We start from the raw sequence: 12,613 nt of genomic DNA, 5'->3' as shown, positions 1-12,613 counted from the left end.
TTAAACGAGTAGTTTTATTTACAATTTCCCTCCTTTTCCTGGGGTTTTCACGTGATTTCTATCATAATATAGTAGAACATGTGATGTCAGAAAATTCCGTGGTAAACTTGGCAACATTGTCATGCTTTCCCGAAGGTTCCCGATCACGATGGTTCGGTCATCATGGTACTGCAATTTGACCTTATGAGGAATTGACGACTTTCATTTGGTACTGGCCCGATCTTAACCCATTTAAGTTTGTTTTTTTTTTTTGGTGTTGTTTTACGTGTAGTGCCCAAAAGAAAAAACCGTTTTCCGGTAAATTCTCGAATAAAAACTCTCCCCCTTCGGTTTACGGTCGAACGGTTTCGTGGTCTATACAAACATAATTTATTATATTACAATAGATTTCAAGGTTTGTATAGTATTAGGCACACACCAGTGCGTTAACGGTGCAATCTAGTGGTTTTTATTGGTGAAGTGTTGGATAGATAAACAACTGGAACCAATATGTGAGTACTGGCCTAGCATTTTTATTTGCCCAAGATATAACAACCCTATCTATGACATAAAAAGCCACTTGGCAACAGCGCCCCCCCTCTCTATATGACACTAATGACATTTATCGCAATGAAGTTTCCTCCTTATTATCCATCAGGTAGCAAAGGCCCAGCGGCGAAACGTAAAATGAAGAAGTCAAAGGCGGTAATTTCAAAAATATAAAAGGAACTTTTTTGTCCCGCGAAAATGTCGACTTTTTTCAAAAAAAGTTTCGTCTTTTGTACGTTTTTCGTGTCCTGCGCGTCGGCCGCCCTTTTGCTGGCCGCCCTCGGCACCAAACACTGGACCGAATCGGGGGCGAAAAGGATGAAAAACCCCGCGGAAAGCGACGGAAAGATCCACTTTGGACTGTTCGAGGGTAAGAAGGAACTTAACGTGGCGTACGGGTGGCGTACCTACGAGATGGACGGTAAGTCAATACGTCCAAAAACAACTGAATTAAACATTATTAATAGTCAAACTTTCCTTTAGTCATACACATAATGAAAGACGAGCCGGAGTTTCTGAATTATTGGTTCTGGCTCGGGACAGTTACCGTTTTATGTGTCGCCCTCCTAACCGCAGTCATCAGCACCATTTTGGCGGTTATCAATACGATCACTACGTCACATAGATGTCTGGTGGGCGTGTCCGGACTGATTTTCTGGAATTTTCTTACTTGTAAGTTTGCTCTTTGACCGGTAGAGGGAGCACGTTTTGAGCGATGACAGTAATGACGTTCTGTCACAACGAAGTCTATTCCAGGGTTGCCAATATTCATTAAAACGTTATTTCAGGTTTTTTATCGTTATGTGGCATCGGACTGTGGTTGGCCCAGTTTTACACCAAGATCCAATACAACGTGCTCACCAGGGAGGATCGCGGTAACGAGTGGAGTTCGGAAAATATGGCCGAGCTCGGTTACTCCTTTTGGTGAGTGCGTGTCAAAGATTGACCTTCGACATGACCTTGACTCAACCTTGGACTTGACTTTCGGCGTGATTTTCCAGGTGACCTTGACTTCAACTTGTCAAGGTGGCCAAAAAATTGAAAAAAAAAAAAAGAAATTCAACCTAAAAATTTCCTTTGACTTTCAAATGACCTTGAAAATGAAGTCCAAAGATCAATTTCACTTATCTTTATTTTTTTTTTAAATAAATTATTGAGCTCTAATGAGCCCTTTTTGTGACGTTGACATTCACTTTACCTTGAATTTGAAATTCGATATGAACTTGATACTTGACCTTGATTTAATATTGCACGTGACCTTGACTTAACATTTGACGCGGCCTTCACTTGACGTTCAATTTGATTTCCATTTGACTTTGACAAGGTCAACGGTAAAATGTGAATAAATAAAACCTCTTTTTTTTCGATTTTCACCTTAAATGTGACCTTGATTCGACCTTCCATTTTTAAACTTGACCTTAACGTAACCTTTGGCTTGACTTTGGTGTAAGGTAAACTTGCCATTGAACTTGATCATGGACGTGACCTTAACGTGGTCTTGACCTTGAACGTGCCCTTGAATTGTCTTTTAACGTCACTTTGAATTGTTTTTTTAAACGTGACCTTGTCAAGGTCACGACAAAAAGTTTAAAAAAAATGTAATAAAAAACATTGGCCTTGACCTTGAACTTAAATGTATCCTTGACTCGGACTTGTCATTGCCATGACCTTGACTTGACATTCGTTGTGCCTTAAATTGAATTTGATTTTATCTTGACTTGACCTTGTCAAGGTCGTTACAAATAATGAAAAACAAAATTCAACTTTCCGTAACAAAAAAATCATTTTTTCCTCAAGTGACCTTGAAAATTATCTGTAAGTCAAATTCAACTCTTTTTTTCTTTTTTAAAGATTCAATGGGATCTGATGAGCACCTCTTCAAAATTTCACCTTCATTTGACCTTGACTTAACCTTAACTTGATCGTAACCTGACTTTAATTTGACCTTGACACAAAATTGAGAATAAAAATTAATCAACCTTCAGTATAACCTTGACTTGACATTGGACCTGTCCTTGGGCATGATCTTGTTCCCCTTGTCACTGGGCTTGTTCTCCGACAAGCTCGTCGACTTGATTTTCAACGTGACCTTGATCCTAGACTTGTTCTTCGTCGTGACCTTGACTTGACCTAAGACGTTACCAAAAATCACCTCAACTCTCAAATGACCTTTTGAAAATAAGGTTAAATTTACTTGCACTTGTTTTTTTTAATTAGTGATCTATAACTAGCACCTTTTTAAAATTTTAATTTGATTCGACTTCGAGTTAACCTTCACTTGACCTTGACTTAACGTTGAATTTAAAAGTGACCTTGACTTAACATTCGACGCGGCCTTTACTTGACATTCAATTTGATTTCCTATTTGACCTTGACAAGGTTGCCACAAAAATTCAATAAAAATTCAACGGTAAAATGTGAATAAATAAGATCTCTTCCTTTTCGATCTTCACCTTAAATGTGACCTTGACTCGACCTTCCATTTAAACTTGACCTTAACGTAACCTTTGACTTGACTTTGGTGTAAGATAAACTTGCCATTGAACTTGATCTTGGACGTGACCTTAACGTGGCCTTGACCTTGAACTTAAATATATCCTTGACTCGGACTTGTCATTGCCATGACCTTGACTTGACATTCGTTGTGCCATAACTTGTCTTTGATTTTATTTTGACTTGACCTTGTCAAGGTCGTTACCAATAATGAAAGAAAAATTTCAACGTAAAAACTTCAAAAATCAAGTTTAAAAAGCGGGGGACAGGTTCCGTAACAAAAAATCATTTTTTCTTTCAAGTGACCTTGAAAATTAATTCTAAGTCAAATTCAACCCTTTTTTTCTTTTTTAAAGAATCAATGGGATCTGATGAGCACCTCTTCAAAATTTCACCTTGATTTGACCTTGACTTAACCTTCATTTGACATTGACCGTAACCTGACTTTAATTTTACCTCGACACAAAATTGAGAATAATAATTAATCAACGTTCAGTGTAACCTTGACTTGTCCTTGGGCATGATCTTGACTTGATCCTGGCAAGTAAAAGTCACTCGGGTTATTCTCTGACAAACTCTTCGACTTGATTTTCAACGTGACCTTGATCCTCGACTTGTTCTTCGTCGTGACCTTGACTTGACCTAGGACGTTACAAAAAAATTACCCTGACTTTCAGGTGACCTTGAAAATAAGGTTAAATTCACTTGCACTTGTTTTTTTTTAGTGATCTATGACCAGCACTTTTTTAAAATTTTACTTTGAGTCAACCTTCACTTGACCTTGACTTAACTTTAATTTGCCTTGGACTTGACGTTGAATTTAAAAGTGACCTTGACTTGACCTTGATACGTGTACACAACCCTCGTATCCCCTCCCTAAACTAACCGATTCTCTTTTGTTTTTTTTTCTTAAGGTTCGTAGTAGGCGCCACCTGTGCCAGTTTCGTCAACGTCATACTGACGAGCATAGCGAATAACGAACACGAGACGGAGACTGTCATTCCCGTATTAGAGGAGAAAACTAACGGGGCGATTATGCTTTATTAAATAAATAAAAATGTTTTACCGTATAATAAATTATATATTTTTATAAAGTAAAACGGTTGTTTTTGTTATTAAACCGAGGGTTTCTAGGTTAGAATTTGACGTTACTGTCACTTGGACAAGCATAAAGAGGCACCGGTAAAAGAGTGTGTCAATGTCATAGGTTGTCAACAAACACCATCTGTAGCATATAACTTGAATGAAAACAAATTCGCCGTTTGTCATTGTGACATTGACAGCTACAGGGGGCATAAAAACACACAGTTGCCAACTTTCTAATAATTTTTATTCAATAAAATCAAGAGGAAGAGTGCCAACGCGTCAACTCTCCAGACTCCTCACAACCTCGTTCTTCTGTTTCACGTGCCTCAAGAGTCGCAAAAGTGAGGAGGGCGTCACTCCGGGAATCCGACTGGCCGCGGCGATCTGTAAAACTCAAAAATTTCCAAAAAAAACCTAAACCTTGACCGCACTCAAATCTACCGTTTGAGGTTGCACCACGGCCAACTTCTCCCTCTCCTCGAAACTCAAACTCAACGTGTCCGCGTTATAATCGAGATCCCGGGGCAGGAGCAGACCCTCGTTGTCGCGCACTTCCTGCACCTCCTGCCGCTGCTCCGAGATGGCGCCCTCGTACAGCGCCTCGATGTGCAAACGGGCCACCAGGGGGCGGTCATAAGTGAGCGGCAACAGGGCCGCCTCCACCGTCGCCAAATTGTCTATGGTCACTTCGGATTTTGGGTCGATCATTTCCCAGGCCCTGCAGGAGGAGGAGGTGAATGAATAGTAGTGGGTGGAGGAGCATGGAGGTGGGAGGGTAATTTACGTTTTTTTCGAGTTGTTTTCTTTATTGGGCGGGGCGCCGAGCATGCGACGCCACTGGCTCACGGTGAATTTCACACTTTTTAACAGCCCCACGCCGTTCTCCAATTTTTCCTTCATGTGCGACATGTTCTCCATTCTAGGTTTAGAGACGCAACCAATGGCGTAACCTTTTTCGGTTAACCGTTGATCGGCGTTGTCCGGGCGTAGGGTTAACCTGGGAAATGACGTCAGAATGAGCCAAGACACGCCCCTTACTCCCACCCTCGTTTACCTAAACTCCGCCCTGCTAGTGAACATCCGATAGGGTTCGGTGGTGCCCATGGTGGTCAGATCATCGACCATGACCCCGATGTATCCATCGGTGCGACTGATGATCAACGGGGCCTTGTTTAGGGCCTTAGCCCCGGCGTTGATGCCCGCCAAAATCCCTTGGGCGGCCGCCTCCTCGTACCCGGTGGTACCGTTTATCTGCCCCGCAAGAAAGAGCCCTTTGACCCGTTTCACTTCTAGAGAAGGACGGAGCTCTCGGGGGTCCACAAAGTCGTACTCGACCCCGTAACCCGGTCTAAGGATTTCGGCCCTTTCTAGGGCCGGAATCGAGTTAATCAGTTGCACCTGGAGCTCTTCTGGTAAAGTACAACTCAACCCTAACAAGAAAACCAATGACGAGCAGATGCAACGTTGCCAAATGACGCACTAAACAGTCTCACCGTTGGGATAAATGACGTCACTATCAAAACCTTCGGGTTCCAACCAAACCTGGTGCTCCCGACCCCCAAACTTGAGCACCTTTGACTCGATACTGGGGCAATACCTTGGGCCGGTGACCTCTTCGAACACATGCCTATTCAAGTGGATATTATCCTTAACGATACCCTCAATCTTGGAGTTTGTAAAGGTTAAGTGGCAAAGCAACTGGTCTTTGGCCTATAAGGACTTATAGATTAAGAAAATCTACGGTTATGTCACAACATGACTTACATCAATCCACACCGAGTCATTAAGAAAAGAAAACGGAATGGGGGGATTGTCTCCCTTTTGCTGACCGCAGCGAGAGAAGTCGATGGTGTCGGCTCTAAGACGGGGCGGAGTCCCGGTCTTGAGCCGACCCATTTTGAGGTTAAGGTTTTGCAAGGTCGTTGCCAAACCTACCAAAAAAAATCTCATATTTTTAGGTTAAAAATTAATGCACCCCAACAATTTAAAACAAAATACCTATCGCTGGCTCATCCCCAATCCTCCCAGCGGGATACACCTTGAGCCCCATATTAATCCGGCCGTTCAAAAAAGTCCCGGTGGTGATCACTACACAGTCCGAGCTGATTTTAGTGCCATCATCTGTGAACAATATGATAAGAATATGCCCTCTTCTGTGCACCTCACTCACTTAAAATAACCCCTTTACAATCTACAATGTTCGAGGACGGGTTCTCAATAATCAAATCTTCTACGGGGGCAATGAGAACCTCTAGATTAGGAGTGTTTTTAAAGAGCTCCTCTTGCACATGTTTTTTATACAATTTCCGATCGATTTGTGCCCTGTAGCCCCACACGGCCGGACCTCTGCTCCTATTCAGAATCTAAAACCAACACAACAACAAAAAAAAGGAACCCTCTGGAATCGTTTTCCTAGTTATGGTCATTCAAAAACCGTTAAAAATTTCAATTCTCTTAATTGTAGGTGTTACTCTATTTTTAGAAAGTTCTCTTGAGAAAACTACTGATTTTGAAACACACAGCACTGTTTTACCTTATATTGTAGCCCAGATAAGTCACACATGCGAGCACACACGCCGTCTAGGGCGTCAATTTCTCGCATCAAATGACCCTTGCCGATGCCTCCGAACGATGGGTTACAAGACATTTCACCTGACAGTTCGCGAAAGTGTTTTGAGGGTATTATTGAGTTAAATAAGACTTACCTACGGTGTCTCTTTTATGGGTAATAAGTAAGGTGCGAGCGCCCATTCGGGCCGAGGCACTACATGCTTCTGTACCCGCATGGCCTCCTCCGATCACTATTACATTGTAATGGCTTTTTGCTTGTGTAGAACAGCCCCGGCTTATGGGTAACTTATATAACGACCAGAGGAGTCTCATTTTAGTGTGGGTTAGTGAGTGTCTTTTTAGGGCATTGTAATGATGTGTTTGTTGTTGCTTAACCGTTTGTTTACGTTGTATTTATGTTAACTTAACCTCACTCTTGTATGACCCTTGTGAAATGTCGCTATGAACACCAAAAGCTTTCTCCTATTTGTTTTTTTTTTTAATTATACTATAAATAGGCGTGAATTTATTTAAAATGTGTCTCTGTTCTAGTTTTGATGACTCTTTCTGGGATAAATACACAAATTATAAAACTATGACCGAATCCTATTATGACCTAACCTTTTTTTTGACAACGCGCTTGTCAAATGTCACTTGTCACTAATAACTGGGGGGGGGGGGCGGTTGAAATTTATCTGTTATTTGTTTATTTTTTTTTATTATAACATAAATAAGCGTAAATTGAATTATAATGTGCGTCTGTTCTAGTTTTGATTACTCTTTCTGTGATAAATACATAAAACTATAATCTAATTCTATTATGACATAACCTCTTTTTGACAACGCGCTTATCAAGTGTCACTTGTCACAAATAACTGAAAGGGGGGGAGAGGGGGAAGAAATTTATCTGTTATTTGTTTATTTCTTGTTAATTATAACATGAATAATCGTAAATTGAATTATAATGTGCGTCTGTTCTAGTTTTGATTACTCTTTCTGTGATAAATACATAAAACTATAATCTAATTCTATTATGACATAACCTCTTTTTGACAATGCGCTTATCAAGTGTCACTTGTCACTAATAACGAAAAGGGGGGGGGAGGGGGAAGAAATTTATATGTTATTTGTTTATTTTTTGTTAATTATAACATAAATAAGCGTAAATTAAATTATAATGTGCGTCTGTTCTAGTTTTTATTACTCTTTGGCATAATTAACAAAGCACAAGTATATAATCTCATTCTAATATCACAAAACCATTTTATGACATTACACTTGTCAACTGTCACTACGAGCATCCAAAAACTTTTTTTTTTCTTTATTTTTTTAATTATAATACAAATAAAGGTGAATTTAATTAAAGTGTGCCTCTGTTTTAGTCCTTATTTAAGTTTCATTACTCTCCTGGGATAAATCCGGGAATATCGGTACAGCTAGAACATCCCAACTGTCATTCTTGTCAATGTCAATGTCAAAGCCTTGTCAAAAATTGTTTTTTTTTCCTTAGAGGTCGCTTGGTCGATGTTCAATTAGCATTTTTTCACATCAAAACACGTCTCGCGCCCCCCCACCGTTAATATTTAACAAAAAAAAATGTAAATAATCACGTACCGCGAGAGGAAATTAACGAGACGCGACCCTTCGGTTATTTATTAGTCAAAAAAAAACAACAAAAACGGAAAATTCCCCAATCCGAAACGACCGTTTCCAGATGTGGAAGCAGCTGGAAATGGGCCTGAGAGCGTTCCTGCTTATCGCGTCCAGGATATGGACCTGCCTGTGCTTCACCATAAGGAAACAAACTAGAGCCGTAAGTTGGTCTTTAATTAAAAATAAGGTAAGGTAGGTTTTGTGCATGTATCTTGTTATGTACTTTCCTTCATTCACACTTTATGGAATGTTAGTTAGAACTATCAAGGTCAGTTTGTTTGGGCCTCGCAGTAGTCCTAACTAATTTTATTTGTCACTTCAATATTAATTGTTGCAGGTAATTCGGCACCAGTCAGTTAAATACGATTTATTCCCGTTATCTCCCTTATCGAGGCATAGATTAAGTAAGTGTTTATAACCGCACCAAGTGTTTGTTTTTTTTTTAAATTATATTCTGCCGTAGGCATAGTGAAACGAAAAGTGCTGGTGCTAGACCTCGACGAGACCCTAATCCATTCCCACCATGACGGGGTGGTGAGACAAACAGTGAGACCAGGGGTGCCCCCCGATTTTGTCCTTAAGGTCACCATAGACAGACACCCGGTGAGGTTTTTCGTGCACAAACGCCCCCACGTTGATTTCTTTTTGGACATCGTAAGGTTGCCCAATAAATAAAATTATGTCCCGTTAAACAGACATTTTGTCTAAGGTGTCCCAATGGTACGAACTGGTGGTGTTCACCGCCAGCATGGAAATCTACGGGGCGGCGGTGGCGGACAAACTGGACGGGGGGCGGTGCATCTTGCAACGGCGCTTCTATCGGCAACACTGCACCCCCGACTTCGGGTCCTACACCAAAGACTTGAGCGCCATCTGTAACGATCTCAGTAGCGTGTTCATTTTGGACAACAGTCCCGGGGCCTACAAGGCCTATCCCGGTTAGTACTTTGAGTGGCATTTGTTTCATTTTTTCAATTGTTTCTTTCATATTATATATAGATAACGCGATTCCGATAAAGTCCTGGTTCTCGGATCCGAGCGACGTTGCCTTGTTGAACCTGCTGCCGGTGTTGGACGCCCTCAGGTTCACCGCGGACGTCCGCTCGGTGCTCAGCAGGAACCTGCACCTGCACCGCCTCTGGTAGGATTCCTGCCTTACCGACAATGTCACTTGTCACCATCACACACTCTCTCTCTCTCTATATATATATAAATTGTGTAAATAAATGACGTTTCTAGGGGTGAGTGAGTGTTCCGGTGTTGCCGCCCCTTTTCGCGAGTTTCCCTTCTCTTTTAACTCATAACAGACTTACGAGTTGAGTGTGATAAGTTGTTATTATGGCGAAATAAAAGGTGCGGCAATACCGGGACCTCTGGCCGTTATAGACCCACCAATCGGGGCGTGTCTCTCTCTTTGCAGTGGCGGCAACTTCGGGGTTTCGCCCCCAGGAGGCAGCGGCCGGCCCCGTACTCCCGAACAACAATCGGCGGAGGCGGCGGTGACGCGGGTCGAAGAGGGCGGGGCGCGCGGTACCACGACCTCCTCCGGCGGACGTTCGGATAAACGGTTCAAGTCCCGGATACCGCAGCGCATGTGCAATTGACGCAAGTAGTGTTCGCTTGTTTTTTTGTTCATTTGTTTTTTTTTTTCTGCATCAACAGAGGGCGGAAGTTGATCTTGATGATGATGATGATGATGTTAATAAATACGAAGATGTTCAATGGAAATCATGATGAAATATTTATTTTAGGATGATAGTGTTAGTTGTACCTGAAATGGACGGTTTACTTTTTCTTTTTTAGGTTATAAGTATTTATTGAATAAAAACGCGCTAATTATGATGATTAAAGCGTAGTGGGTTGTATATTGTCGCTTGTAGAGTCGCTCACTGTCTTTTGTTTTTTTTTTGAGGAAGTATGAAAGTAGGTGTGGCTGAAACAGTTGGGCCCAAAACAGTTGAATGTTTAGAACTAGATTCCCTCCCCCACTCCCTCTTCCTTACTACATTATGTACAGTGTACATATTTAAAAGTCGCGGCCATTTTTTTTTTGCTACTGTCCCCCTCCCCCTCTTAAAAACAAAATACGGCGGATTGTTTCTTATTTTGTTTATATACTACCAAGGGGTGCTTGATTGTAAATATAAATTTAGTGGAGGCACCGTATAGTTGTCAATACACGAGTTACTATTTAGCGATAGTTGTATTTTATTATAAGGTTTAAATAAATAAAAAGATACGTATTGAAAAATTGAATTTTATTATTAGTATATGCAACCTTAAAAATTCAAATTTGCCGCCAATTAACCTTTGAACTGTCAATGCACATTTTTATTTAATTTAAAAAAAATAAAAATTTTGTCCTATTTTCCCCATATACCAAACCACTGTACTAAGGGTCGCTGTACCGAGTGTTGCCTACCCACCTAAGGCACTCGCACGCACATAAACGCCCAGTGGGCCGGAGCTGTCATTTTAAAGGACAAAAGTCGTTTTAATTTTATTACAGAACCCTACTTTACCGATGTCCGGATCAACGTAATACTTGCCGTGTATTTTAACCATTTTTATATTAACCATTTTTTTCTCCAACCAATAGTTTTCCAGAAAAAAAAAATATCTTTGGACTTTTTGGGGAAGACTTTTTATCGGAGAAAATTGTGTATATTTTTGTTCAGGTACATTTTTCAAAAAAATGTTATAAGACTTTTTTAAAGCGTTTTGACCAATTTACTAATTTCCAAAAAAAAAATTCAAGGTTTCTTAGATTTTTTCAAAATTTTGATTTTTAAGGACTACCGTTTGAGATATCAAAAAACTAATGGTACCACCGTGTTAGTTAGAAAAAAGTAGCTGAAAATTAGTACCATCTTAATAGGGTTTTTTTGATTTTTTCAAAATTTTGATTTTTCACGACTATCATTTGAGATATCAAAAAACTAATGGTACCACCGTGTTAGTTAGGAAAAAGTAGCTGAAAATGAGTACCATCTTAATAGGGTTTTTTTGATTTTTTCAAAATTTTGATTTTTCAGGACTACCGTTTGAGATATCAAAAAACTAATGGTACCATCGTGTTAGTTAGGAAAAAGTAGCTGAAAATGAGTACCATCTTAATAGGGTTTTTTTGATTTTTTCAAAATTTTGATTTTTCACGACTACCGTTTGAGATATCAAAAAACTAATGGTACCACCGCGTTAGTTAGGAAAAAGTAGCTGAAAATGAGTACCATATTAATAGGGTTTTTTTGATTTTTTTAAAATTTTGATTTTTCAGGACTACCGTTTGAGATATCAAAAAACTAATGGTACCATCGTGTTAGTTAGGAAAAAGTAGCTGAAAATGAGTACCATCTTAATAGGGTTTTTTTGATTTTTTCAAAATTTTGATTTTTCACGACTACCGTTTGAGATATCAAAAAACTAATGGTACCACCGCGTTAGTTAGGAAAAAGTAGCTGAAAATGAGTACCATCTTAATAGGGTTTTTTTGATTTTTTTCAAAATTTTGATTTTTCAGGACTACCGTTTGAGATATCAAAAAACTAATGGTACCACCGTGTTAGTTAGGAAAAAGTAGCTGAAAATGAGTACCGTCTTAATAGGGTTTTTTTGATTTTTTCAAAATTTTGATTTTTCACGACTACCGTTTGAGATATCAAAAAACTAATGGTACCACCGTGTTAGTTAGGAAAAAGTAGCTGAAAATGAGTACCATCTTAATAGGTTTTTTTTGATTTTTTCAAAATTTTGATTTTTCAGGACTACCGTTTGAGATATCAAAAAACTAATGGTACCACCGCGTTAGTTAGGAAAAAGTAGCTGAAAATGAGTACCATATTAATAGGGTTTTTTTGATTTTTTCAAAATTTTGATTTTTCACGACTACCGTTTGAGATATCAAAAAACTAATGGTACCACCGCGTTAGTTAGGAAAAAGTAGCTGAAAATGAGTACCATCTTAGTAGGGTTTTTTTGATTTTTTCAAAATTTTGATTTTTCAGGACTACCGTTTGAGATATCAAAAAACTAATGGTACCACCGCGTTAGTTAGGAAAAAGTAGCTGAAAATGAGTACCATCTTAATGGGGTTTTTTTGATTTTTTCAAAACTTTGATTTTTCAGGACTACCGTTTGAGATATCAAAAAACTAATGGTACCACCGCGTTAATTAGGAAAAAGTAGCTGAAAATGAGTACCATCTTAATAGGGTTTTTTTGATTTTTTCAAAATTTTTATTTTTCACGACTACCGTTTGAGATATCAAAAAACTAATGGTACCACCGTGTTAGTTAGGAAAAAG

At 39.5% G+C, this 12,613-nt stretch overlaps 3 protein-coding genes across 5 annotated transcripts; 2 read left to right on the top strand and 1 right to left on the bottom strand.

Moving 5' to 3' along the window:
- Positions 1–154: 154 nt before the first annotated feature.
- On the top strand, positions 155–4,121 carry LOC126746163 (uncharacterized). The gene is made up of 5 exons (XM_050454291.1): positions 155–491; positions 638–949; positions 1,012–1,200; positions 1,317–1,452; positions 3,936–4,121. The coding sequence occupies exons 2-5, from the start codon at positions 727–729 to the stop codon at positions 4,066–4,068; spliced, it is 681 nt and encodes a 226-aa protein (XP_050310248.1). The 5' UTR covers positions 155–491; positions 638–726; the 3' UTR covers positions 4,069–4,121.
- Positions 4,122–4,329: 208 nt separating this feature from the next.
- Positions 4,330–7,276, bottom strand: LOC126746641 (protein MTO1 homolog, mitochondrial). Its single transcript, XM_050454972.1, has 10 exons — positions 6,813–7,276; positions 6,641–6,759; positions 6,278–6,470; positions 6,106–6,228; positions 5,872–6,038; positions 5,601–5,817; positions 5,162–5,537; positions 4,892–5,104; positions 4,549–4,825; positions 4,330–4,491 (listed from the first exon to the last, which is right to left on the bottom strand). Exons 1-10 carry the CDS (start codon positions 6,988–6,990, stop codon positions 4,387–4,389), a joined length of 1,968 nt encoding a protein of 655 aa, XP_050310929.1. The 5' UTR covers positions 6,991–7,276; the 3' UTR covers positions 4,330–4,386.
- An 872-nt stretch (positions 7,277–8,148) lies between these two features.
- LOC126746645 (CTD nuclear envelope phosphatase 1 homolog) lies at positions 8,149–10,038 on the top strand. 3 transcript variants are annotated; one of them, XM_050454984.1, is made up of 6 exons: positions 8,149–8,470; positions 8,648–8,714; positions 8,774–8,964; positions 9,020–9,248; positions 9,310–9,451; positions 9,731–10,038. In XM_050454984.1, exons 1-6 carry the CDS (start codon positions 8,372–8,374, stop codon positions 9,912–9,914), a joined length of 912 nt encoding a protein of 303 aa, XP_050310941.1. In that variant the 5' UTR covers positions 8,149–8,371; the 3' UTR covers positions 9,915–10,038. The 3 variants fall into 3 exon arrangements, with proteins under 3 accessions (XP_050310941.1, XP_050310940.1, XP_050310942.1); XM_050454983.1 differs by having other exon boundaries at positions 8,149–8,497; XM_050454985.1 differs by lacking the exon at positions 9,731–10,038 and having other exon boundaries at positions 8,150–8,470; positions 9,310–9,710.
- The last annotated feature ends 2,575 nt before the right edge of the window (positions 10,039–12,613 follow it).

The sequence above is a fragment of the Anthonomus grandis genome, chromosome 17 (genome assembly GCF_022605725.1).
Source record: "Anthonomus grandis grandis chromosome 17, icAntGran1.3, whole genome shotgun sequence".
In the NCBI taxonomy this organism is placed as follows: Eukaryota; Metazoa; Arthropoda; class Insecta; order Coleoptera; family Curculionidae; genus Anthonomus; species Anthonomus grandis.
The sequence above is the reverse complement of the archived record's forward strand: the minus strand, read 5'-3'. Positions and strand labels throughout refer to the sequence as shown.